The sequence below is a fragment of the Gavia stellata genome, chromosome 4, assembly GCF_030936135.1.
Source record: "Gavia stellata isolate bGavSte3 chromosome 4, bGavSte3.hap2, whole genome shotgun sequence".
Classification (NCBI taxonomy): domain Eukaryota; kingdom Metazoa; phylum Chordata; class Aves; order Gaviiformes; family Gaviidae; genus Gavia; species Gavia stellata.
Genome location: NC_082597.1, coordinates 40,225,306 through 40,251,423, shown reverse-complemented (window position 1 = coordinate 40,251,423; position 26,118 = coordinate 40,225,306). Strand labels below are relative to the sequence as shown.

The following is a 26,118-nucleotide window of genomic DNA, read 5'->3' as shown; positions in this document are numbered from 1 at the left end:
CAACAAATTTGGCAGAGAGGGTTATGAGAAAGTACGAGAGAGAAGTTCCAGTTCTTAATAACAGGTCACAGGCTGCAGGTCTCTCTGTTCTTCAGAGTCTATTCCCAAGCTCAGTGTTTGATGGAGTAGTCTTTACTGCACCAGCTTGGAAGAAATCATCAGAATTATTTTAAAAATTCTTTGTCTTGAGTCTCTGGGAACTAGTGCAGGCTTGTTCCTTGATAACTCCAGCAAGATAATGCTCCAGAAAACCCGTGTCCCCTTTCCTGTCAAATTGCCTGAGGCTGCCTTGCCCGGCTAATGCCTACTGGCCCAACACAGCATATCTACCCCAACCTTGTTGAAAGCTCATCAGCAATGAGCAGCATGCGACAACGGGGATTTATTGCTAGGCAAATTGGAGGGAGGCTGCATGAAAGAGCCCTGCTCAGGAGGGTGGCTGGCCATCAGGGAGGAATCCCACGCAACACCCGGGAGGAGGCCAGGAGATCAGCAGTGTCCATGAAACTGCTGCCTTCGTCCCTCTGTCTGCCAGCGCCATCTCTTCTCCCCAAAGAGGCCATGGGCACCCTGCTTCCACTGCCACCGCAGCCATGTTGTCTCTGGCCACTGGCATGTGGTGGCCAATAACGGGGGGGAGGAGGAGGAGGATGCGGGGCAGTTGTGCCCAGTGTCTCTCCATCCCCGGTGCTGTCACACCCCTGTGAGACTGCGGCCCACCAGCGGAGGGGCAGAGGAACAAATGCCAGAGGCCTCCCTTTGCCCTGTTGCCTCCCTACAGCTCTGCTTAGCTGTGTGCTCACTGCAGCGATGTCATGCTCACGGCTTCCTTGCCGTCAGCCCTCTCAAAGTTCCAGCAGGCTTTTCTTATACAGCAGGACTGTCACGGCCATGTCAACATCACCCAGAAGCAAAGGCGTGTGACTGTCATTAACCAGTATTTTCTCAGTCCTTAGCCTTAGCTGACACTTTTGTCAGAGACTGGGAAAAGCATTCACTGCTAGTTCCTTCCTCCCAGGTCCCTGCCTTTATCCTCTGCCTCTAAAGCAGAAGGAAGCTTCTAATGTCTTGGAAAAAAGGATTTTTGCAGAGCTCTGTAGCTAGTCCTTCCTGAACCAAAGAAATGATGGCTTTCACAGCCTTTCTGTAATAGATGAGCTTTTGGAGCCCACCACCAATGTGGTGTTAATGTTGTGGATTCAAAATATCAATATAAAGCTAAACTGAAGAGCTGAATCAAGATGTAAGACTACCTTAAAATTTACAGTGAAGGTCTCCACTCACTCATGCCAACACAGATATTAGCATCAGCTAGGAAGGGTAGTAAGTTCATTAACTGGGAACTTTGCAGTAGCAGTTACAAGCTGTCACTCCCTCCCCTCTTCTTCCCACAGTCAGGTGGACCCAGGCAGTCTATGGGGACTGGACCCTCGAATGTCCCCTAAAATGGGAGCACCTTTAGCTGGGAAAGGATGTGCCCAGCCAAGTCAGAGTGTGCAGTAAAGCCATGCAGCAGTCTCTGTTAGCAAGGATTCTACACCAATCAAGTCTGCTTCTCTTGGGAGGAGGGAAATGGAGAAGGAGAGGTAAAAACATCGCCTATCTTTGGGAAAAATCCAGCAAGGACATAGAGGCACCTTACTGATGAAAAGAGGAGTATTTCCTACAGAACCAGTCACAATGGAGCTACACAGCTGGAAACCTGTATTTATCTCTGCCTCTGAACACATAGGAGCTCTAAATCTTGTGTCTTCTGCAAAACAGCTCAGAGCCAGTGGAGAAATCTCAGCTGCTCCAATCTGCAGAAAGACTGAAGAGCCACCAGAAAAAATGCCTGATACCCACTGACACACAGAGGTGCTATTATTTACTGCTCAGCTAGACCAGCGAACGATTATACTTAGCAAAGAATAATGGTTTAGGTCTAAGTAATTATTTTACCAGTGACCTTAAAATATCCCTGTTGTTAGGAGTTTTCCTTGCAGAGGGTGGTGACTGTAATAGGATCAGGCAGTATGTTTCTTCATGCCAAGTCACTGAATGCTAAAATGATTTGTCATCTTTCACCACAGGCTACTGCCTGACACACACATGCCACGGTCTAATGTCTCGCCTGCTTTAACAGTGTCTTCCTTCTGCCATTGCCAATGAGAAGAAAGGCAAACAGTGGCAGCAACTGATTTTCTTTTCAAGAGAATTTTAATTAAATAAGTGGTCTCAAATAGCTTAATGGGACTAAGGCAGAGGGAAAAAACCGTTCATCATAAAATGTATTAAATCTATAAATCTTGCTTACTCTCTCCTCCTGCAATTTTTTTTGTTATTTACTTCACAGTTGCATTATTTCATTCTCTGTAGAGATTTATAGCAACATTTTATGACATCTCCTGGGCTTTCACAGTCTATCACCTTTTACAGCTCCCTCTTAATGCTGTGGGTCATAAAAGAGAGAGTTAATCTCATTTTACAAAGCGGAAGGGGAGAAGAAGTCCTGTGCAGATCCTCCAGCAGCAGAAAGGTTTTCACATGCTGAAGTGTACCATCATGAATAGGTTCGTCGAGTCCGATGGGACTTTTGGTAACAGCAACTCTGCCTATTTGGAGGGACGGGTGATTTCTACAGCGTACCCTGAAGTCCTGATTTCCTGGTTTGAATCAGCAATGCAGCAAAGTTGTGCTCCAGGGTGGGATCGAGGTGCAGCTGAGGCACATCCCCAAGTTTGGTGGGATTGTCTCCGTTCTTCCCATCTTCCCATTCAGATGTAGTCAGTGCTGTTCACCGATGAGTCTTCGCAGGGCTGGCTCAGAGAGATCACTCTTTTCAAGAGAAGTCTCAGAGAAAAATGCTCCCTTCTTGTCCATCCCGTTTTGGGGACGCAAAACAAAATGTAGGAAACTGGAGGTGCCAGCCAAACTGTCGCAAGATTCTTCATTCAAATGAAAAGGGTCCTTCCGATGGCAAGTGGCGTTATAATTATAGACTAGAAAAGAGCACGATCAGCAGCTGCTGCTGCTGCTGCTTGTGTTTGTTCCCTCTGTAACTGACAGGACAGAGTACTTGGCAAAAACAGACTTCCAGAAGTGGAAAGACATTTTACCCCTGTTCTTGTCAGTCCACTCCTCCTGGGGCTCGGCAGCAGCAACCCCTTGCTTCAGGTTAAGGGAAGAGCAAGGTGACTATTGCAGACCTGAAGGGGACTTTGTCTGGGACGTCTGAGGAAGAGGAAGGGTCCAGGATTTGCCTTTGGGCTTGGATTGCTGAATCAAAATAGCAGGTCAGTGGATATAGCGTGAGCTTAATATGCTTTTATAGTTGGCTTAACTCAAATCTCTCTCACTCATTTTCTCTACTGTGCCATAAACCAAGAAATAAGGTGATAAAATGACAGGGGGTAGGTCTGCGCAGAGGCACTATTTATTTATACTTTCTGTAATGTGCCTTTCATGGTCAGTTAGGAAACACTGATGGCTGTTATTTTTTACTGTGGTTTCTCTCTGAATCCTAATGCATCCTGAAATTCTCAGCCAGGCAAAAATCCCATTTACAGTTGGGCTCAGTATTAGTAGGGGGAAAAAGAAAATCTTTTATTTTTAGGTGTTTATGCCTAAAGGCTTCTGATGGTCTTAGCAAAAGTGGAGTAATATATAACTCACATTTCAGCCTGTGCTTGAGAAAGTTTCAGAGAGGCAACAACCACTGAACAAAAGGAAAAGCAGCATCATAGATATGAGCCAAAGCCTCTACAGGCATAAAATGGGCATAACTTGTGATATGTCCTCAAAACTCGCAAGTCCGTACCAGCAGAAAGCCTAGCCCTAATCTGCTAATGAAGTTAAGAGCAACACGATTAATAGGAAAGTCTTTCATGGCACCAGTGCCTGTGGTATCTAATCTAATGCGCTCTATCCTTCTGTGGCCCCAGCCAAAACAGCGCTCAGACAGGAATGTGCTGGGGGGCATCGTTATGCTTTGCTCTTCCTGGCCATCTCAGTTTTAGCTTTTTAATTTCCTGTGACCATGAGTAATGTTGGAAGGACTCTCAGTCAACATGCTGCCCGTGAACCAAGGGCATGGGACCACTGTGCAAGAACCAGACCCAGCGCAAGGCTTTATGCCAAAAATTCCCGCTGGTGGGTGGGCTGTACCCAAGTGGTTGTAGTTGTTCCCAGAGAAAAAAACACAAGTGCAGATTTAAATCTGTGTTTGCTACATTATGAAATCTAATCAGACAGACACATAGCTGTCTTTCATAGCTTCATATAGTCCAAAGGGATCTTAGATCACCTAATCTGACCTAATGTATATTTTAGGACATTACATTATATTATCCTGAAGTCCCTATATGAACCCAATGATAAATGTTCAATAAAGCGTTTGCTTAGCAGGAAACTAAAATACAGTGCATTACAGGCAAGGCAAGACAAGGAAACCAAGGCGCCGAAACCTGAAATTGCTGTAACAGTACCACTTTTCTTTGCCCCATTTCAAAGGCAGAAAGAAAAAGCTGCGGGCATCCAGTGCTTCCCCAGCTAATGTGAAGAGTTTCTATTCAGAGCCAAGGGCATCGAGTAAAGTGCTAAAAGAGATGGCTGGAATCTGGTTAAGTGAAATATAGCTGCTTGAATCAAGCAGGGAAATTGCACTTCATGGAGAAAACTCTCCTCTCCCAGTCTAATGGCAGGGGGAAGTATTTTTAGTGCTGAATCCTATTATCATTACTGCTCTGCAGTTGTGGCCAAAACCCATCCACTAGGTCTTGCAAGACAGGATTTGCTGCAGCTCCATAGAAGAGGTGGACCCATTTTGTCCAGCTCAGCTACTGGCTGGTTTCTGGCACTGTCCAGTCACTGATGCTTGGGAGGACGACTCCTTCCTGAACCCCATAGGCAGAAACTGAGAGCCATGGATTTGACACTAATCACTGCCTTCCTGCAGAGCTGCAGATATTGTGAGGGTGCTGCAAGCGGTCTTGTTCCCTCCATGGCCCATGACAGAAGGGACAGGACAGAAAGTTTTACAGATGCCCAGATACCAGGGGAGACCAGCAGAGCCACTCAGCCCCAACCCTGTATGTCCCAGCTATGTGAATTCTTCCTGAAGGCCATCTTTTGTCCAACTATCTGCTCTCATCTTAAAGATCCTAAACCACAGGGTGTCTATCCAGTCCCCTGTTCCAATATTTGGTTGTCCCCACAATTAGCAATTTGTGTTTTATTTCAGACTGCATTTGTCTAACTTCACCTTCTAATTGTTGCACTGTGTCACGCTGTGGGTCTGGGTTCCTGCCAGGGCGTAAGCCCTCACATTATCATATACCTTTTCTAGATCTAAGTCCCTACACGCAGGCAGTCCCACTGGTGGTTTCCATTACAAATTAGTGGGGAGACAGAGACACATTTCTTGACGATACGGCTTAAACACACATACTCCCCAGCATCAATAGGCAAGGACTAAAGCCTACTACAGCAATTCCAGGAAACCCAGTGTATTGTCAAGAGTATTTTTTTACCCCATTCCTCCCCTATAGCCCAGCCACAGACTTCTCCCATTGTTTATAAAGCCCCTTTTCAGCTGGAGAATGGAAATCTCTGCTTCCACTTTCTTAAGTGTTGCAACCTGACCACAGGCTTTTTAGCAGACAGGACTGCATTTCTGCATGCCAGTCAGCCAGTTTGGCTCCTAAAATGAACTTTCTGGAGTTCAACAACGACAACAAAAAAATGTAAAGGCCTGTGCCAAGTCTCAGAAACAGGAAAACTATCATTTGGATGCTGAAGAATAAAACCCATGCATCTTAAAAAAAAACAGTAACACAAAAAAAAATCTCCGAGCCCACGCTGGCAAACCTCGAGCAGCCATTCTGCAGATGAGAAGAGACAGTCTGTCAGCAATAGAAGGCTTATGGTGTCTTTTCCTTGCTGATTCCCTTGGTGACTAAAAGAAAAAGTGGCACTTTTACAGCTGAATTTTAATGGCTTACTTTATGCTTTGCATCAGAGACACAGCCAAGTTGCATAAAATACTATCAAGCCATCTATTAACTAGGGGTTCAGATGACCTACTGGGGCATGAAGAAAATTTAGACAAGAATCATATTTGTGATGCACAATAACTACCTTGAGGCTTTGTGCTTGCCTTAGTTACTCCCTTTCTTGCATGCTGTACAAAACTACTTTCATCCACATTTGGAGTTAGTTTTTCTTTTTAAGCACATAAAAGTTCCTGTAGCATCTCCCTACACTGGGTAAGCAAGTGACAAAACCAGTGGAAAATATTTACTTGTATACTTTTAGTACTGCTTTAATTACACTGGGTTGCATGCTGCCTACCTGAGCAACCCTATGGCTTTTTTTGCATGGCCATGCAATGCTGAAGTATTGATGAGTATGTCTAACTGCCAAGCTGAGAAATAACAGGGTTCCCCAGCTGATTTCAGCTGCTGTTGTAACCATTAATGAAAGAGGCAGTCTCCAAATCTCATTTGGTTTTAGATGAGTGTAATTACCAAAGCCAGCTAAAAGTACTGGCTGGGGAGGAAGGTGCATTTGCGGAATTTAGCTTTACTTCTCTTGCTGGAGTGCTGACAAGGTTTTGAAAAAAATTTCAAGCAAATTTACTTCCTTTTCATTGCTTACACCAGACCGGAGCAAACTGAGAGTAAGCAGAGGCCTCAGAGGTGTAATGTGCCTCTGCCGCTGCCACGCAGGCAGGTGGCCACATTCAGTGCTAGCTGTTGATTTTGGGTGGTCTTTGACGTAAAGCCCAAATACAGCCTTGCATCAGTCAATCTGCAGGTCTCAGTGGGGCTTGTAACTGCAAGATTTTTATTTATCTCTCTCTTTCTATATATATAAATACACAGAGCATGTATTTATGTATACATATACTATTATAGGTGTTTATGTGTGTGTATATCTGTGTACCTATGCACAAGGGTGCATTCAGGTTAGGATACGCTGTCTAAACGTTGTTGGTTTCCTGTTTCTCTTCTACTGTTTCTAGGCACAGCCTGCCAAGACGATGACAGTCACTTATTCCAGCAAAGTAGCAAATGCCACTTTCTTTGGATTTCACAGATTACTCCTAAAGTGGAAAGGCAGCATCTACAAATTGCTGTACAGAGAATTTATTGTTTTTGCTACTTTTTACACAGCGATAAGTGTATTATACAGGTACACTCTTTCCAATTGACATCTCATTAAATGTCATACTGAAGTTTCACACTTCATCGTGTTAGTCTGATGAATGATGGTTGTGGTGGGAGGTTACTGCATAATTATTGTTTTTTCCTTGGACCTTTTCTAAAGTCCTTTCCTTTCCACGTTAACTTTAACGTTCCAGAGAAAGTATGTAGGTTATAAATAAAATACTGTCTATCGTGTTCAGCTGATTCTACTTTCAGTGCAGCATTGAGCAACCATTCTACTGAAGTTAGGCTAAATAAACACCTATAGCTATCCTATGTTATATAGCTTTTATCGTTCTGACATCAAGTTGGCGACAGTGAGCATGCCTCTCTGCTTTAAATGATAAGTATAGACCTTTCGTTCTACTTGCAGAACTGTGTCTTCAGTTGCTCAGTGGTAATTTATTTAACAACCCTGAAGGGTAATAGTTTGTGAGCCAGGTTATATAGTCAGGAAAAGCAAAGTTTTGCTTAAAGCTGGGACAGCTTAAGCTTGCAGATGACCAACTAAAACTCCATGGAAACCAGACAGGTTATTATTACCTGTGTGTCACCCAGCACATGTCGGGGGGGTTACATTAGGAGAGTTGCTTCTTCCACCAAGGTGTGAATTAAACACCGGTGTGACAGATGCAATGCATCAATTAGTACAATGAAACTTTTAATTGATGAAGTACACTACACATAAGTATCAAAATAATGATTCAGCTCCTACCTTGATCTGTAATTAGACCTCAGTGTTTGCTTTTTATGTGAAGCAAGGAGAAAATGATCTTCAGTTTGTCTGTGATTAATCACTAGTTTTCCAAAATGTTCAGTAATCTATACCTGTAAACTCGGAAAGAAAATTACAGCATTAATATGTAAAGAAACACCAGAGTCTTACATTTATTTAAATTAATCTAGTTTTTCTGAAATGTTAGGCAATTAAAGACCATGGTAAACACACCATGGAAAGCTTTCTGTATGCCCTCCAGATTTTATTGCACAACTGTAAGCAAAACCCACCAAATATTTGTCATGTGTTTCTTTTATATGAAATCACAGAATAACTGTAATACTCATCTATACAAATAAAAAAAATTGGTTATATTTAAGCTTGTTGTATTTCATTAGATATCTTTTTCCATGGGCAGAAGTTGCCATGCTCCACGCATTTTCTATCATCTTTCCTCACTGCAAAATACATAGAGTTGTGTTTTTAATTTTGTGGAAAAGAAAAATTTCGTAGGAGTAAGAGTAAAAAAACTGCTGCAACAATGTAGCATTTTCAAATAAGAGCAATTAGAGATTGGTAACCTTTTGCAATTCAAGCAGACCTAAGCTTTTTTATTAAGTAGCCCTCTGAAAAGTGAAAGCAAGCTCTACTTGCAGACTTACAGCTTACTGTCATCATTGGTGTGTATGAGATAGCAAGCTAATTCTCCAGGTGTACCGATCCTAATTAGTAGTGCCAGTCAAATTAGTCATGAGAAAACTGCAAAGACCGGGGCATAATATTGTCTTATCCTCCAACTTCTTTATTATATGCCAAAAGTGTTCAGCACTTTGCCTTTAAGAATTCGCTTGAAGACATTAGCTAAGGTTACTGCAGATTGCACATGCCTGATTATTTATACATATTTGTACTTTGTAGCTAGTGCAAGAATATTATGAAAGGACAGATATATTTTATTTTTGCTGCAGATTTTTTCTTACAGGTAGCCAGAAACGGTTCTTTGAAAAATTATCAATTTACTGTGACAAATATGCTGAACAAATCCCAGTAACTTTTGTGCTTGGTAAGTTCCAGTTACATGTGAAATTATTCTCCAATGCTGTCTCTGTTCAGGCATTTTGTGAATGTCCGTGCATGGAAGCATTTCAGAACTGAGGGACATATGGAAGGTTAGAGGCTCACAATAAAATCATCAGCTTCCAACACGGCTTCTTAAATTCAAGTCGCTTTTGTCACATCAACATTTATGCTCATGTTCTTAACATACCAACAAAAGAGTAAAGTTTCCATATATATATACACATAGTGCCCACTAACACTGATACATTGTGCCTGATCTTTCAAAGCACTATATTCATCCAAGGCTTACTACAGAAGAGGAAATTTCGAAGTTCATGAGTATGAGATACTCAGCTGGAACGGGCCATTAAGTGGCAGAGTCTATTAAATAACTAGCATTGATTGCGTCCTGGGTTTTGGTGTGACTTACTGCATTTATTCCGGGAAATGTAGCAGCTTAGTGATATAAATAACACTCTGCAAACTAAATCAAAGTAACCTAAACAGAAATCCTGATAGCCACTGGACTTTTTTTTTCCTTCTAACCCCCAGGTTTCTATGTTACTTTGGTGGTGAATCGCTGGTGGAATCAGTTTGTGAACTTGCCATGGCCAGATCGTCTGATGTTCCTCATCTCTAGCTGTGTCCAGGGCAGAGATGAATATGGGCGCTTGTTAAGGAGGACTCTCATGCGTTATGTGAATTTAACGTCTCTGCTAATCTTTCGCTCCGTGAGCACAGCCGTGTACAAAAGGTTTCCCACAATGGACCACGTGGTAGGAGCAGGTACTGCCGAGTCCTTCTCCCCAAAATTTCTTTCCTTTCCTTCAGAGGTGGGGGCACAGGGAGGGAAGGAGCCAGATTAATTTTTTCTTTCTTCTTTGGCCCTATGTGTCCCTCAAACTAACCCATGTCAAAGCTACCGTGTTTCTGGCGTTAATGAAGTGCCCTTAAGTGTGCGTCTTTAATGCTCTTAAAGTCTTCATCTTGGTTGGAAGGCTCTGCAGAGGGATCTGGACAGGCTGGATGGATGGGCCCAGGCCAACTGTATGAGGTTCAACAAGGCCAAGTGCCGGGTCCTGCACTTGGGTCACAACAACCCCATGCAACGCTACAGGCTTGGGGAAGAGTGGCTGGAAAGCTGCGCAGCAGAAAAGGACCTGGGGGTGTTGATCGACAGCCGGCTGAAGATGAGCCAGCAGTGTGCCCAGGTGGCCAAGAAGGCCAACGGCATCCTGGCCTGTATCAGAAACAGTGTGGCCAGCAGGAGTAGGGAGGTGATCGTGCCCCTGTACTCGGCGCTGGTGAGGCCACACCTCGAATACTGTGTTCAGTTTTGGGCCCCTCACTACAAGAAGGACATTGAGGTGCTGGAGCGTGTCCAGAGAAGGGCGGCGAAGCTGGTGAGGGGTCTGGAGCACAAGTCTTCTGAGGAGCGGCTGAGGGAACTGGGGTTGTTCAGTCTGGAGAAGAGGAGGCTGAGGGGAGACCTCATTGCTCTCTACAATTACCTGAAAGGGGGTTGTAGAGAGGTGGGTGTTGGTCTCTTCCCAAGTGATGAGTGACAGGACAAGAGGAAATGACCTCAAGTCGCTCCAGGGGAAGTTCAGGCTGGATATTAGGAAAAATTTCTTTACTGAGAGAGTGGTGAGACACTGGAATAAGCTGCCCAGGGAAGTGGTGGAGTCACCATCACTGGAGGTGGACAAGGCATTGGACAAGGCATTGTGGGACATGGTTTAATGGGCATGGTGGTGTTGGTTGATGGTTGGACTCAATGATCTTATAGGTCTTTTCCAACCTTAATCATTCTGTGATTCTGTGATTTAGTGACACTATAGAAATCAGAATAAGTTTGAGACTCTTATGTCTATCCGCTTCCAGACATCATGGAGGCAATAGGCCTCCCCGAACACACAAGCACATGGAACTGGTACCAAGTTCTCCAAAGTGAAGAATAATGTAGTTGCACTGTAGCATGATGCAGTGGGAATGGTGACTTGTTATATGTCATTGCCTCGATGTCTAGGATATAACCTAGTCTTGACTTTCAGAGACTGGCCTCCGCAGGCACTTCGCAAGTACAGCTTTATCTCAATTATTTGTAAGTAAATTGCATAGGTCATAGATTTATTGTGATACACTTAAAAACCCCCAACCTCAAGGGTATTCTTTTTAAATTTACAACCTTACATTAAGCTTAGTTTTTCAGGGATAAATATACTAAGTGTTAAGCATGTTTTTATCTTCTGTTTGTTTTGATAACACAGTGAGTGTGATGATGGGGAAGAGAGTTCAATCATGTAAGACTTTGCTTTTCTATGAAGGACTGACCGCTGAGTATTTAAAGGCAAGGCCTGATGCCATGCCTTCTGGCTGGCTTGATCAGAGTCAGGGGTAGGACACCAGCACAGAGATATGGGGATCTGTTCCAAATAGGAGAAGACATACATTTTTTATTGTATGTCTTGCGTTTCTTAAAATTATTCCTTTGGCAGAGATTAGTAAGCAAAGTTGTAGCAAGTTAAAATATGCAGTGTGTATATGTATATACACATTTCAAATATGTGTGAGAAGCTTTGGATATTAAAAAAATCCAGGCAGAATGCACTGATCTTACTGAAAAAAATAATTTATGTTGGATTCAGTCAGATTTTGAAGTTCTCTTCCTTGTGCTGTTCAACAAAACTGTTTACCTGAGCCTTTGAGAGGTCAAGGAAGCTTCTGTCACTCTCCCCAGCAATCTGCTTCTAATATGCACTGGAAAATTACAACATTTCCAGCAGGCTAATCCAGCTCTGCCTCCCTATTGCTAAAGACAATCTGTTCCAAAAGAGACAAAATGTCGCAGTGGTGTACAAAAATTGTAGACTGGAAAACAAGATTTTTTTTTTTTTTTGGTACACTGGCAAATATTCTACTATAAACTGTATAACTAAGTATTGACAGCGTAGTCTGCTCTGTGGATTTCAGTACTTATTCTATAGGTTTTAATGCATATTGTGCTACAAATTTTTTGTTGATGCAGTACTGAGCATTTGAGGGCATATTTTGCTCCTCTTAAGATCCAGTGATTAAAATAGTACTCTGCAATTATCCCCTCCCTGGCTCCCTATGGCATTACATATCAGACTGCATGGGAGTGCAACATTTAATATGAACATGAGCGGCAGAATCTGATACTTACAGCATAGTCATCATGGAAACAACTTGTGCCGATTTTGCATTTCGCTATCAAACTGAGCACTGCCACAGTGTAACTATTGCTACAGGTTTCCCTTTTCAGCAAATGAACTGCTTAAATTCATAGATTTTAAATCTGAGAACAGTGTTATGATAATCTAGTCTGACTCATCCATAACACAAGGCATAAAAGCTTACTCATGACATCCTTTATCATGTTTCAATTTTTGACTGAGCTATAATACCTTCTAGGAATATAACTAGCCCTGATTTAAAATTCAGCTGGGTATAATGGAGACTACACCACATTGTAGGTGAACTGACATTCACAATGGTGAACTCACTGATGAAAACTGAAATTTTATTCTCAGTTTGAACTTGCACAGAGTCATTTCCTAGTCATTGGATTTTGTAATGGGTTGGGGTTATTCTTTTTTTAATTAGATGAAAACACCATTTTTTCTCAATAGCTACCTGTTAGCAGAGTGCATAAAGGCTTGAAAAAACTTAGGAGCTTCACGTTCTGTAGTCTGTCTCTACAAGGTATGGTCTTCAGTGCTGAACCTTTCTACTAACTCTTTTCTAAACTCTTTTTCATTTTTTTAACATTCTTTATGGAGCTGTAGGCAGTAGATGCATGTAGATTCATGACGTTATGGTGCTGAGTACTGCGGCATGTATGCCGTAAGCGTCAAATGCCTAGCAGCAGTCCTGAGAGTACCAATACTGTTGGCTGCAAGGTGCAAGAGGGAAGTTGGATGCTTAAGAACACGAGTCTTAAAAAACATGAGTAAGGAGTCAGCAGCTGGGCAGAGAGCAGCCCCAAACAGCTGATAGGAAATGCTGAAGAGAAACATGAGGTGTGAGCCCAACTACATGAATATCTACGAACAGCTGAAGTTTACAGTCCCAAACCCTCTACTGGAATGAAGTACCTAAATTAACCTAATTAACATAATACAGACGCACAAAGTGAAACTTTTATCTGCTTGACCATTGTTAGTGCACTCTGGAGATGTGGGAGATGACAGGTGTTCAGTTCCTTCTTCTCTAACCACTAGTCTTCAGATATTTGATGTGCGTACCCTGGACCAGTCTTGTCTCAAACCATTCAGTTTTGATGGGAGAGCTGAATACTCTTCGAATCACTTGAGGGAGACCACAAATGACTTTTTACAGGGAGGCTTGTGTTCTCATCAATAATTTTTCTGTAAGATCACTTTAGCTGACACTGCTCACATTAGTGTCCTTTGATTCTTTATTGATTCCATCCGACGTCAATGTTTCATGCTTTCGCAAGGATTCAGTGCTCTGTCATTCCTTACATCATCCTTCTCTAGATCTTGGCACAGTATTTACCAAATATTTCCAATTTTCTGGAGCTGCTCCAATCTTCCAGTGCTTGTCAAAACCAACAGTCTTGTTCGGAGAGTTCCTCAGTTAATTCTTTGAATATTCTTGAATAAAAATAGCATGACCATATTTAGAAATCATTTAATTTTAATAACTGAGGTTTAATATTCTTCCTTGTATTTGATGGAATATAAAGTGATTCTTTACTACCGCAATAACAGCAAGCCGTTCTGAACTGCATATTGTTTGTATTGCCATAACCTTCATCAGCAATAAGAGTAATCCAGAATTGTTTAGTATTTTCTGTGAGAAGAATACTAGGCAGTATTAATAATCCATCAGAGACAATATTTAATTAATATAAACACAAACACCTTAACTTTAAAAATAATCACAAGTTGAATGTTATTGTTAAAAGACCAAGTCTTTGTTGAGCTTTTCTGAACAAAAAGGTACCCAGTTTAAGTGGAGAGCTGAACTGATCCTTGGAGCTTTGCTGTTCTTCGTGACCCCCTCAGGCTGTGTCCTTCCAGATAATGACTTCCCAGAGCCTCTCAAGGGACTTGCATCCAGTGTTTACTCCAGACTGTCAATTTTCTGATATTGTCTCTGTCTGTTTCAGCCTGATAGAAACATCTTTTCCTGTCCCGTAATGAGCAGGCTGGCCAGCTGAAAATCAAAGGCAGCCTGAAAGACTGACTTTTAGGAGTCAGGAGTCCTGACTAGCAGGTCAATTTGTCTGATTGCCTGATTATTTCTGTGCAGTTGATTAGGAGAGCTGGCTGCAAACTGCCTAGGGATCTTTTAAAAGCTGTATGTTAAAGCTGTTCTCAAGTTCCAGGATACTGCAGGAGTACTGTGTCTTGCTGCTGAACTTTTCCACAGAATTTTCTGTCCTGTCTTTGTGTTCCTTCTTGGTAGTTCCAGTATTTCATATGACCTGTGTTGACTTGTTGCAACTGTACAAGAGGGGCATTTTCCTCAACAACAGAATATTTAAGAAGGTCACTCTGTTTACCTTATTCTCGTTTTTATACAAAACACAACTGAGTTTGTGTATTTTTTTTTTTTTTGGTTGCTTCATGTATCTTTAGCAATGTTAGCAACAGCGGGCCAATTCTTAGTTACTAGTTGGAGACTAGAAAAAGAATCCTGTCTACTCTCAATTCCCTTATTGAATTCTCAGCACTCAAACTTGTAATTAATTGGCTGAGCCACCTATTTTGTGTCTGCTTTGTTACTAACTTTGTCCTGTTTCAGAATTAATATGAACACAACAAAAGGAGCCCTATACCTACCCTGGTAGCTGACATACATGCCTGAGCAAAACTATGATGCCCCAAACCTGAAGATTGCTCCAACCCCAGAAAATCCAGGATTTGGTCAAAGGAAAATGTGAAGTTCCCTCTCATGAATTTTTCAAGGTTGTTTTTCTCAAAAGCTGGGTGGAAGGAGGACAGCAGAGCACAGCAGAGCTTTCTTACCCACAGAGTCCAAGGGGGCGGAGGTGCTGCTCCAAAAACTGCTGCTCCCATGCTATCCCAGGCAGTGAACTGCTCAGGTGCAGGTTTTGTCCCACACAGCCCTGGCTCTCCTGCTATCTGACCTTGGACTTGCTTGCAGCAGGGGGAAGTAGGGCTTCACAAGGCCAGGAGAACTCCACAGGAAACTTAATACCTTCCCAGCACCCCAGTGAGGCAAATTGCCAGGCAGAGAACAGCTTCAGCCTGCAGCCCCACAGCATGTCATCTGGCGCGGTGTCCCGATAGCAGCAGGATTTCTGTGCATGATGCCTTTTCCATCTCTTTGCACACCTTCGTAACCCCAAAGAAAACATGAAACACAATCTGGCAGGGAAGTATTTCACTGGCAGAAGGCACGCTCTCTGTTGAGCTCTGTTTCATGCATGCACTTGTATCCCCTCTTGCTTGCTCACTGCTTTGCAGATTTACCAAAAAATTATCAGAATCAGAAGGTCACATAACTGCCCTTACAACATATGTTGAGATGCTGCTAAAAACCATAATTGCTGAAAAGTGATAGTTTCTTGACTGATGTATCCAGTTCCTTATTTTTCTGAAAGTAGAATATGAAACTAGAGAGTAATCTGTACAATTCTTAGTATTATATGTATCTACAATCTGTCAGCAGTCAGATATGGGAACACAAGTAGTAGCAAATTATTGCATATATTGATCAAGAGGGATTTTGCGTAGGCAGTTATTGCAAGAAGAAGTTGTTACAAGCAAGACCTATCCTGGCAAAAAAAGCTCAAAAAAAAAAAAAAAAAGGGTACTAGTTAGAATTATAAATAGTGTTTTGCATAGTTCTATGCAAATATCACATAAACAAATTCAAACATATTCAAAATTTATAACATCAATTGCACTGACTGCACAGAATAAATGAAGTCTTTTTTTTATGTAAATAGGTTTTATGACAAGATATGAAAGAAAAATTTTTGATGACCTTAAGTCTCCCCACCTTAAATACTGGGTTCCTTTTGTCTGGTTTGGAAATTTGGCATCAAAGGCACGAAAAGAGGGAAGAATTCGAGACAGTGTAGATCTGCAGACACTGATGAACGTAAGTAGAAAAAGTAAATCTACAGAAAATTAATCTGCAACTGCTATGCAGTAGCTTTTCACTTATATAATTTGATTTAGTACCCACAACTCTCCAGTGTCATCTGAATTATCTTACTCAAGATTTATACCAGTTTTCTCTGTGTACCAATGTACACTCAAGCACACACAGCACCAGGTGACTGGGATTGTACTTACATGACTAAGAAGGTATTAACTGAAGCAACAAATCAATGAGTAAAAAATTGTTGTAATGTCACTGTAAATTCATACTTGTTCCATTGCTGCCGGAAGAAAAAAAAAGAATGATTTGATATTTTGAAGATTGTAATATCAGTTTCAGGGAAGATAATCTCCCTGAATATTTCATTAACTGGTCAAACATCTTTTTATGATAGAAAATATTCTCTTTTTTGTATCACTAGACTGTAGATAAGATAGAAACAAAAGATAAACTGTGAAGACATATGTACTATACTAAGCATTCCAACTCCATAAACTAACTGAATATTCAAATGTGACAAGGGGGTGCTGGATATAATTATGATATCAATTTATACATACTACACTTTTTTATCTCCCTGTTTTTTCACATGTGCAAAAATGAATTCTAACAAGATGTTTATAATTTAGAATTGAGTTTATTGGGGGTTGGTTTTTTTCTTTTTTTTCCTTGTAGGAGATGAATAAGTACCGGTCTTGGTGTAGTCTTTTGTTTGGTTATGACTGGGTTGGAATTCCACTTGTCTATACCCAGGTACTGAGACATTATCCTTTACAAAATTTAAAACACAATTTCTGTAAAAGGGGAGTTTGGTGCACAACATCCACAGACTGGACCAGAGTCTCTGAGCTGTAGAACACTCGTTGACTGCCACAGGACTATGGATGTCTGGCTAACTATTTAATTCATATTTAATGTGATGTTTTGAAGGCCTTGGATAATTTGGGAGAGGGGATGGAAGTACTGAAATGTTTTTATGTTTCCTGGGTCTTCTTCCTGGCTATAACTATTCCCGTGGCCTCTCTATTTGTAATACCTCCCTTCAGATTTGTAAATTATATTGTGAAAGGCAGTCAGAGGTCTTCGGGTATGTGTTGTCTTATGCATAAGATTATATGATTGCATGATTTCAATGAAGTTTTGTTCTTTGCAGGTTGTTACTCTCGCAGTCTATACTTTTTTCTTTGCCTGCCTGATAGGGCGCCAATTTTTGGATACTGACCAAGGGTATCAGGGACATGACTTAGATCTTTACATTCCAATCTTCACGCTGTTACAGTTCTTCTTCTACGCAGGATGGCTCAAGGTAAACTAGCTTTCTGGAAAGGTAATGGGGAACCCTCCCTAGGGGAGCTGGTGAAGGTGTCAGAGCTGAAGTCAAGGTGTCAGATTTGTGGCATGCTGTAAAATCAACGAAGATTAATGGAGTTACAACAAAGCTGAATTGAGCCCAAAGCGTCCTGTGGTCATAAAGAAACATCATCCAATACATTTTTAATTCCACCTGACAGATCTTACAGTAAGAAACAGTCAGGAACCTGAAAGAGTTCATTTTTAGTAGGACCAGTGCAGCCACAACTCCCCAAGGAAGTATTGCTCCAGCAAAATCGGGTCCCAGGACCTGGACTATAAAATGACAGATGAAAGGTTAAAATAAAAAACTTTCTCCCACTCCACTGTGCAATGGGGAAATATTGCTGCAGACCTGGCATGGGCTGAAAGGGACTGAATCATACTTTCTTCTTATGATCAAAGCCAGCCTTCAGTATCTGCTGTTAACTTAATCAGATGTAGGCAATTAAAGGTCTCCAGTTCCAGAGGGCTATCAAACAGTGACAGCCAATATTGGCTACAACCCCACTGCATAAAAATGTTCATTAAAAAGAAGAGTTATTATAGAAGGAATTGGATGGTACCCATCAGCCCATTGATGCCTGGTCAGTTAACACATTGCCATCGATCTGATAGTCGAGTAATTAAGCCACGTACCTCACGGCAGTTCTCTCCTCTGCAGTGAGTATCAAGGTAGACTAACTGGAAAAAAGTTTCAAATAAAAAGCAAATTGGTACATTAGGGTCTATGTGCATTAAGATTTCCTTTTGGGATTATTAATCATGGCTGGAAACTTAGAGCTAACTTTTCTGTTAGGATATAAATTGCGCAAAATTGGCCACTTTTAGAGCCCCCTTCCCACAGCCAATTCCGAATGGCGGAGTAGAGAAGGCAGCACATCGAGCTGGTGGATCGCAGGGGATAGCAAAGTGCCTGCAAGGCAAGCTCCTCTGGTCCTGTGTCTTAGGAAATTGCGGGGGGGGAAGGGGTTTGCTACATAGGGACCAGCATGGAGGGGAAGCAGGAGAGAGAGGAGGGGAGGCTGGCAGGGCAGGCGGAGCATGTCGCTCCTGCAGAAATGTGAGGCTTCATCTCGAGGCAATGTCTTCCAGGGTTTTACTAGCAGGTTACAAAACTGTAAGCTGTTCCTCTTGACTGCCCTGCCAGTGCTTCCGAGGGGGGAATGGTTTCCCCTTCGTCAGCACCCAAGGCTGTCAGTAGCACCTCTTCCAGTTAGGCTCAGGGCTTCCAGCCAACTCCTAGCTATGGCAGGTACAAGATGCCATTGAAACTGAAAAATGTTCTGCATAAGAAAATGAAAGGGAGGAGAAGCAGTTTTAAAAAGCGAATTTAATATCTGCAGTGCTCTGTCGGACAGGAGGTTTGTTCGAACCTGCAGTGCCCCTGAGTCAGGATATTTCTGTCTTGAAGGTTACAGCCAGTTTCCTGCTGAGTGTGTTGGGCTTTGGCTGCCAGGCTGCAGAAAGGGCCCCGAGCTATTGACTTCCAGTAACTTGGCAATTCCTCAGAAATGATGGCTAAACTGAGCTCATTCCTTGGCCTTGGGCTTGGTTTGTTATACCTACAATACAGGGCAAAGTTTCCCATCACGTGAGACACTTCTAAATCCCCATTTTCATTATGGGGAGAGATGAACCGTCCAAATATAGGACTTAGTTGTACAGCACTACTTTCCTTTCCAGAGAATAAAGTCGTGTCTCACACGCCAGGACGAGGTCAGCCAAGAAAAAGGCCACCACTGCATTTCCCTCTGTCCCAGCCCTGCTCACTTTTTTTAGCTCATGTGACAGGTTTTGCATTGGATTTTTGGGCAGTGATCCGCCAGTGTACACTGAGCTGATCCAGTGTCTTCCCTGGAGAGCCTCAACGCAATTTGCATTCTGGCTTATTTCTATTGCAGCACTTCCATAGCTATACCCAAAATTTAATGCCATGGGGCAGGCCAACAAGTGTGAGCAGAGGCGTTCCCTGTCTTCTTTTCATTCCTCCTGCCTTATGTGGGGTTTTTGTCATGATAGTCTGCTCAGCAGTTCATTTGTCATCTTCCACCACTGGCCTGGGAAGTGCTGGCCTAGGAGACTCAGCAAGTCCTTACCCACTGGTACAACCTAGAGGCACATAGGAATAAATAGCCAGGGAGTGACTGCCTTACTATTATAAGTTATTTAGATCATAGGCATCCATAGCGAGGTTCATGAGCAGGGCTGTTTAATCATACAGTTGCTTCACCCATATCCACATTAAACCAAGGAAGTGGCCACTGCTCCTGTGCATGGCCCTGGTGACCACCAGGAAGGCTTGGGAGGACAGTAAGAACGTGATTGGCTTCAAAACTGGGGCTTAAAAAGACAGAGAAACAAAAGCATGAAGGGGAGAGGATAATTAACCTTAGTTTCCCAAGGAACTAAGAAATAGAGAAGCACTCTGAATTTCCTAAAACTTTTTCTTTTATTTAAATTTTCCTATTTCATCTTTTTTTTCTTTCCCAGCAGCTATGAGTTTTCTCCCCGCAATGTACTTTGGTGATCATGGGAAGGTGGGGGGGGGGTTAGTCTCTGGTTGGTTTTCTATTTATTTCTTCCTTCGGGGTGCGGGGCTGGATAAGGTTATGGGCAGCCAGAGAGGTTTCCTTTCCAGCCTAGTTCCCAGACTAAGGCGCCTCACCACAAAGGTGCCTGAGCTCACTGTTTGGTTGTCTCCTCCACAGGATGGGCTTCTCCCCTGCAGTTTTAATCGCTTCATGTACAGAAACCCAAAACAGCAGGCTGAATTAAAGAACAAACTCAGATACCATCTCTTGGCTTTGGCTAGCATGATGCACGGCATCCAGTTGAGACAAGTCTTTTGGCGGGCTGCTTTTCCTGAAAAGCTTCAGAGGGATGCCATCAGCATCACCCCTGAGAAAGAAGCAGGAGCTGAGGACTGAGCTGGAGAGACGAGCTGTACTCCCTCCCGCAGACTCCAGCTGCAGGGCTTGGGAATACTGGCCCAGTGGCCTGGTGGAGTATCGTAGACCATAATGCAATAACAGAGCCTCTAGCTGCTAAACCATTCATTTAAATCAGCCCAAGACAACAGTAAGGAAAGGTAATGACTGTCTTATGTGACAATTACCGTGGCCCAGACATGTCTCAGTTCCCAGTAGGCCAGTGCTGACAATCATGATTGACAGCACCAACAAGGCACTGGTATGAATCTATAGGGAAAGCAAGCTGTTCCTTCGCTAGGCTGGCAAAACCATCATAGGGGAGTTCATGCTATGATTGCAAGTGACAGGCAGGGAGACAAAGAAAAATCCAATCCTATTTTCTCTGCGGCAGCAGTCCTGACATGGCATGCCAAACTCTATTCACTGTCTCATTTTCTTTTCAGGTGGCTGAACAACTTATTAATCCATTTGGAGAGGATGATGATGATTTTGAAACTAACTGGTGCATTGACAGAAATTTACAGGTTGCTGTTGTTATTTCTTCTTGCAGCTTTACCGTACCATAGATTATCATTACATTTAAGCCTATTTCTTATATTGCGGTACAAATTAAAAGCAACAAGTGTCATCAAAACAAATTCTTTCCCTGAAAGAGTATCTACAGCTGTGATCCCCAGATTTTATTTTTACAACCGAATGCATCGTGATTTAGGTATTTGGCATTTCTTGATGCCTGACTAAACATGCAAACAGCTGACCTCAAACTATAAGCTCACTTTATGCCTGAAAAAACACATAATGTAGGTCAAGCCTGCAAAATCCAAAAGCCATCTATTCCCAGAGACATGAGAATACATTTTGCTAATTGAATGTCTAGAGGTTACAATATTGTATATGAATCTTCCTTTTAAAAAAAAAAGGCAGTAAAGATATCACAAAGACCAAGCAGGGCCCTGAACTAACAAGCAGGGCCCATACCATGATTCATGTTGCGATGCTGCCGCCCATAACAGCATCTGTGGTCAGCACAGGAGCCAGTGTCCTCAGTGGCAGGAGCTGTGAGATGGCCACAGTACAGATTTATTGCAGTTACCCCTGATTCCCAAACAGCCCCTGGCTGTCATGTCATGAAGGATCCCAAAGACACGAAGAGGTCCCATTGCACCTGCTGCTCCCCTTGCAGGTAGAGCCAAGCATAGGGTTGAGCTGCTGTTGGACCCTACGTTTGCTGGGGACCACTGAGACTGCAAAGCAGAACCCAGATTTTAGAGGGAGCAAGGGCAGGGCAAGCAAACCAGCATGTTAAGCAAAGCAAGTGATGCAGGTACACGCAGGTGTGGGAAAGGCCTTCATGCTACCAAAGATGCTCTCTGGCTTAACACCATTTCAGTCTACTCATGCTATGGTGCCTCAGAGCCCTTTGTATAAAATACATTGGAAGGCCCTAGAACAGTATGGTAACATACTTTGTTCTGAATGTCTTAAAATGTGGACGAAGCCTATCAGAAAGCTTCTCAACCTCTGGACATTTTAAGGAGCACAACTAATACTCGACACAGACTTCCCATAGCACGTGGAGGATCATATGTCCGTTTAACTACATCATGCATAAGGAAAGGACTTCAGTCTGATGCAAATACCTTTGCAGCATAGAAGACTCAAGTTACAATAAAATTTGTGCTTTCATGAGTATAGGAGGGTATAGGGGGTATATTTTACAATACTGAGTCTCCTCCCAATGCCCAGCTCAGCATACACAGCTTACTTTAAAGGGTTTCTGAAAGAAATGTTTACCCAGGGAGTACAAAGCAGATTATTTTGTATACTGTACTATGTTGAAAGTGATGTGATTTATACCAAAAAAAATCTAAGGTCTCTCTTCTGGCGGTGGACGAGATGCACATGAACTTACCGAGGATGGAGAAAGATATTTACTGGAACGATTCCTCTGCCCGGCCGCCCTACACAAAAGCAGCTGCTGATTACTGTATTCCTTCGTTCCTCGGATCGACTATTGAAATGGGGTGAGTGGCACTAAGGGTCCTTAATGCCATCAGAAAGATCACCACCCCTACAGCCCACGTTGACTGACAGCACAGGGCTGTGGGCTGTGATGATACTGTGAACGGGGAAGATGAAGATGGGAAATGATGCTACTGAGGGGGGGCGGACAGTCTGGTGTTGGTGGGATGATGTCTCCACTGGTCCATGTGCTGATATGAATTATGCACCTATTGCTTAAATTGTGTAATTAATAAATAGAGTATGTTCACAGGGAGGGTTTGTTGATAGGCTGTGAGCACAGGATGACACCTGAAGGCAGTGACTGACTTTTCTTAATAATTTTTTATTTACTAGAACTTCTTCATACACCCCCCAGTTAGCAAAATAGCTTGTTTTGTTATCAGATGATGGCTAAAAGCACTCCAGATTTTTGTGAAGATAAACAAGAAATGATCTTAAACATTGTATGACTTTTCATCGGCTAATAATCTAGGCATAGAAGTTGGAGTGATCAGATTTTGTGAAAAGATAAAGAAGAGGAGTTATTTGCAGAGATCAACACAAGAACCATAGTTATAAAGAAACATATAGAAGGTACCGGATTGCCCCATGTTGTCAAGACCTATACGAGAAATCAGTGATAGGCCAGTCAGCTTAGAAGCTGTTGAGTTTAAACACTCGTGACATGCTGTAATATAGAACAGCTCAGTAAGTGTAAACACCACCGTGCCTGAAAAAATACCAGGGCAAGTAGACATTTTTATCTGAAAATCTTTTCAAAAACTTTAGAGTAGCCATTTTTTTAACTTTAAAACTTATCTCTAGAATTTTTCAATTTTTCCAAAATTTTCCAGCCTTTATCAAAATAAAATGTGCTTAATTGTTTGCTTCATTTGGCCAGGAAATAGGTGTTTTCTCATTTTTATTCCTCTTATTTTTCCATTTTTGCATGCGTTCTAGTACAAAAAGCAATGCTTTATATGAGTTCCTTTTATCACACACAGCCTTTTCAGAATTTACTTCCTTCTGGAAAAACTATAAAATGGCCAAAAGAAAAGTAAAGAAGAAAGTAAATCAGTAAAGAAGAAAAACCCATAGAATATAATTTATTTTACTGCAATTGCTAGGGGAAAAAAGTGGCAAAGAAAAGAAGAAACATTATTAAGTTTGCAAACAATTTTTTAGTAAGAAGCACTTCACACAAAAAGTGAAGGGGGGAGTGAATGAAAAATGGCTCCATGTTAGCCCCTGTGAAATGCAAGGAGCTTTGATGTGTTGAAGTTTTTATTAATTATTTTCTCCTCTGAACCGTTCCTCTGTTAATCTTTCGAAAAAAAATATAGGTAGTTCTTAGGCAGACTTCAAAAACAAGGTCTAAAGATTCATCCAAGTCCAAAGCAAATATATAAAACTTGAGCCCAAATCCAAAGCCTTCTCCAGTTCCCTCAAGCCAACATCTTCACAAATGCTGGATGAAATTCCTCTGTACCTCCAGGTTAGCGTAGCCTCCATGTGCTCCTCACCTCAGACTTGGCCTGAGCCCCTTTGCCATCCTTGCCCTTAGGACAGGTAACTGGGCCAATTTAACTTGTCTTCTGGGGTGCACTGAGTCAGTAATATGTACTGAATTGTCTGGCAGATTAAGCAATAGTCATTCTCATGAACCACTGAGGCTGGGCAGGAGAAGAGTACCAGGTACAAGTGGGACTTTCAGACACACTGTTGTGGCCCAGAAGTAAGTGAGATTTGGTCAACTGAGTAGTTCCAACATTTTTTGAAACCATCGCACTCTGTTTCCAGGAGTAGCTTTTTCACTGTTGTTATTTTTGCCCGAAGGATTCTCCTGAAAAAATATCTACAGCACCGAGCAGGGTTTCTTCCTCCCCTTTCCCTCACCCTAAGCACAAGCCTAACCATGCAGAGCTGCTGCAGAGGGCTGCAGCCCAAATACGAAATGGGGCCAGGTGCCTGGCTGGATGCCCTCCCAGCCTGGTCCTCAGGAGAAGAGACACCTGGACGTGGAGAGCTTTCTAAGTGATCTGGCTGGTCCAAAGGCACAGGCACTATTTCCTGGCACCCTCACCCCTTTTTCACCCCTTCCATGCTCTTCCCTGGGGACACACTAGGGCTTGAGGTCCTGCTGAGATAGCGGGATATATGTGCATGTAGATCGCAGGCTTCTTGTATGTAAGTGACACCTACTACCTGGGTTTATTTGGCAGGCTGGCTGATACCGAATTCCTCTACGGGGAGGAGTGGCCCTGGGAAGAGGAGAAACACCGAAGACAAGGATCAGTGCTGAGAAGAGTCAAGAGATTTCTCAGTGTCCATGAGGGCCCTTCGTCCCCGGCTCACCGGCGCTACAGTCGGCAGACAAGTGAGAATTCGGTGTTTTTCCCAGCAGATGAAAAGGGGCACATTAGACAGTTGCAAGAAATGCACACAAGAGGGAGACACTCTACCTCAAGCTTCAAGAAGAAACATGAAGGAGTTGACAGAAGTAACAGACTTCATAGTAGCAGAGATCTAGGACCCATAACGGAAGCCTCAAGGAACGAGGCACAGTTCGGCGACAGTGACACCTCATCCGAGACAAACAAGCCAGTTCCTGAAGTCATCATCTCTGAAGCCGAGGAGAAAGCACCCGATGTGCTGGGCAAACCAGATCTGCAAACAGAGCACACCGCAAGCATGCCAGAAGAGAAGTTCCAAAGGAGCCTAACTGAGGCAAATGTGACTATACTGGACCATCCTTTTTTCCCCCCAGAAAGGACTACATACCTCCCAGGCTCTGGGATGCATCAGTCACTTCCTACTGTGATAGGGGAGCCCAAACATGAACCCCACGGTAGTAACATAGCCGGTTTCATAACAGATCATGAGAGAAACCTTCAGCGATGGAGTTTACCAAGCTTCCATAGTCACAACACAGTGTCAAATGCCGATGCTGCATTGCCTTTAACAGATCCTGGGACAGCTTCACAGCAAAGGACCCTCAGTGATGGAAAAAATGTTGCTTCTGCTGCTGCTCCAGAGACGTTTGAGATGCAGCACTTATGGGAAAACCTGGATACTAAAGAAACAGCCATAGTAGAATTTTCTAATGAGAAAAGTGAAAGAAAACTTTGACCGTGCTTCCCCTGGGTCTGACTGAACTTTCTGTCTTCTCTTGAAAGTGATTCTCAAGCAGATTTGCTGAAAGAGCAGAAGGGCAGACATGATGCTCAGACAAGTCCTGAGCAAGATCCAGCAGAGGATCTGGGCACCTAAACAGGAGGCATTGTGGTGACATGCTTTAAGGCACTTGGTCAATGGCTTGAAATCTGTGACCCTGTGGGGAAAACATTTATGGGGAGAACTGGGAGCCTCAGGAGTGGATGCAAACCAGCCAGTGCACATGGCAGTGAGCTGTGTGGGCTCACCGTGAGGAACCACTAAGGTTATCGGAAGAGCGGAGGTGGCTCTGTACACTTTAAATCCACCCTGAACATCACCACCTTTGGCCATGCCTTCGGATTAAGGACCATGACATCCTTGTAAGACCTACCAACAGTTTTCGTTTCTACTCAAGTGGCTAGAAGAGGAGGTGTGGGCTCAATTCCCTCCTCAGCCTGGAAAGATTCAGCCCACCATTTCTCACTGCCTGGAAGAACGCTTGAAAAATCAGGCTCTTCGCTTGTGTGGGGCAAGAGCCTGCCCCGCTTCTGCTGAAGCTATGCCACTACAGAGTGGGAAAATAAAA

At 42.9% G+C, this 26,118-nt stretch overlaps 1 protein-coding gene across 1 annotated transcript; it reads left to right on the top strand.

Moving 5' to 3' along the window:
* The first annotated feature begins 3,146 nt into the window (after positions 1–3,146).
* Positions 3,147–26,118, top strand: BEST3 (bestrophin 3). Its single transcript, XM_059816254.1, has 10 exons — positions 3,147–3,275; positions 7,004–7,173; positions 8,874–8,968; positions 9,517–9,750; positions 15,932–16,086; positions 16,765–16,842; positions 17,243–17,395; positions 20,816–20,896; positions 22,245–22,396; positions 24,599–26,118. Exons 2-10 carry the CDS (start codon positions 7,022–7,024, stop codon positions 25,503–25,505), a joined length of 2,007 nt encoding a protein of 668 aa, XP_059672237.1. The 5' UTR covers positions 3,147–3,275; positions 7,004–7,021; the 3' UTR covers positions 25,506–26,118.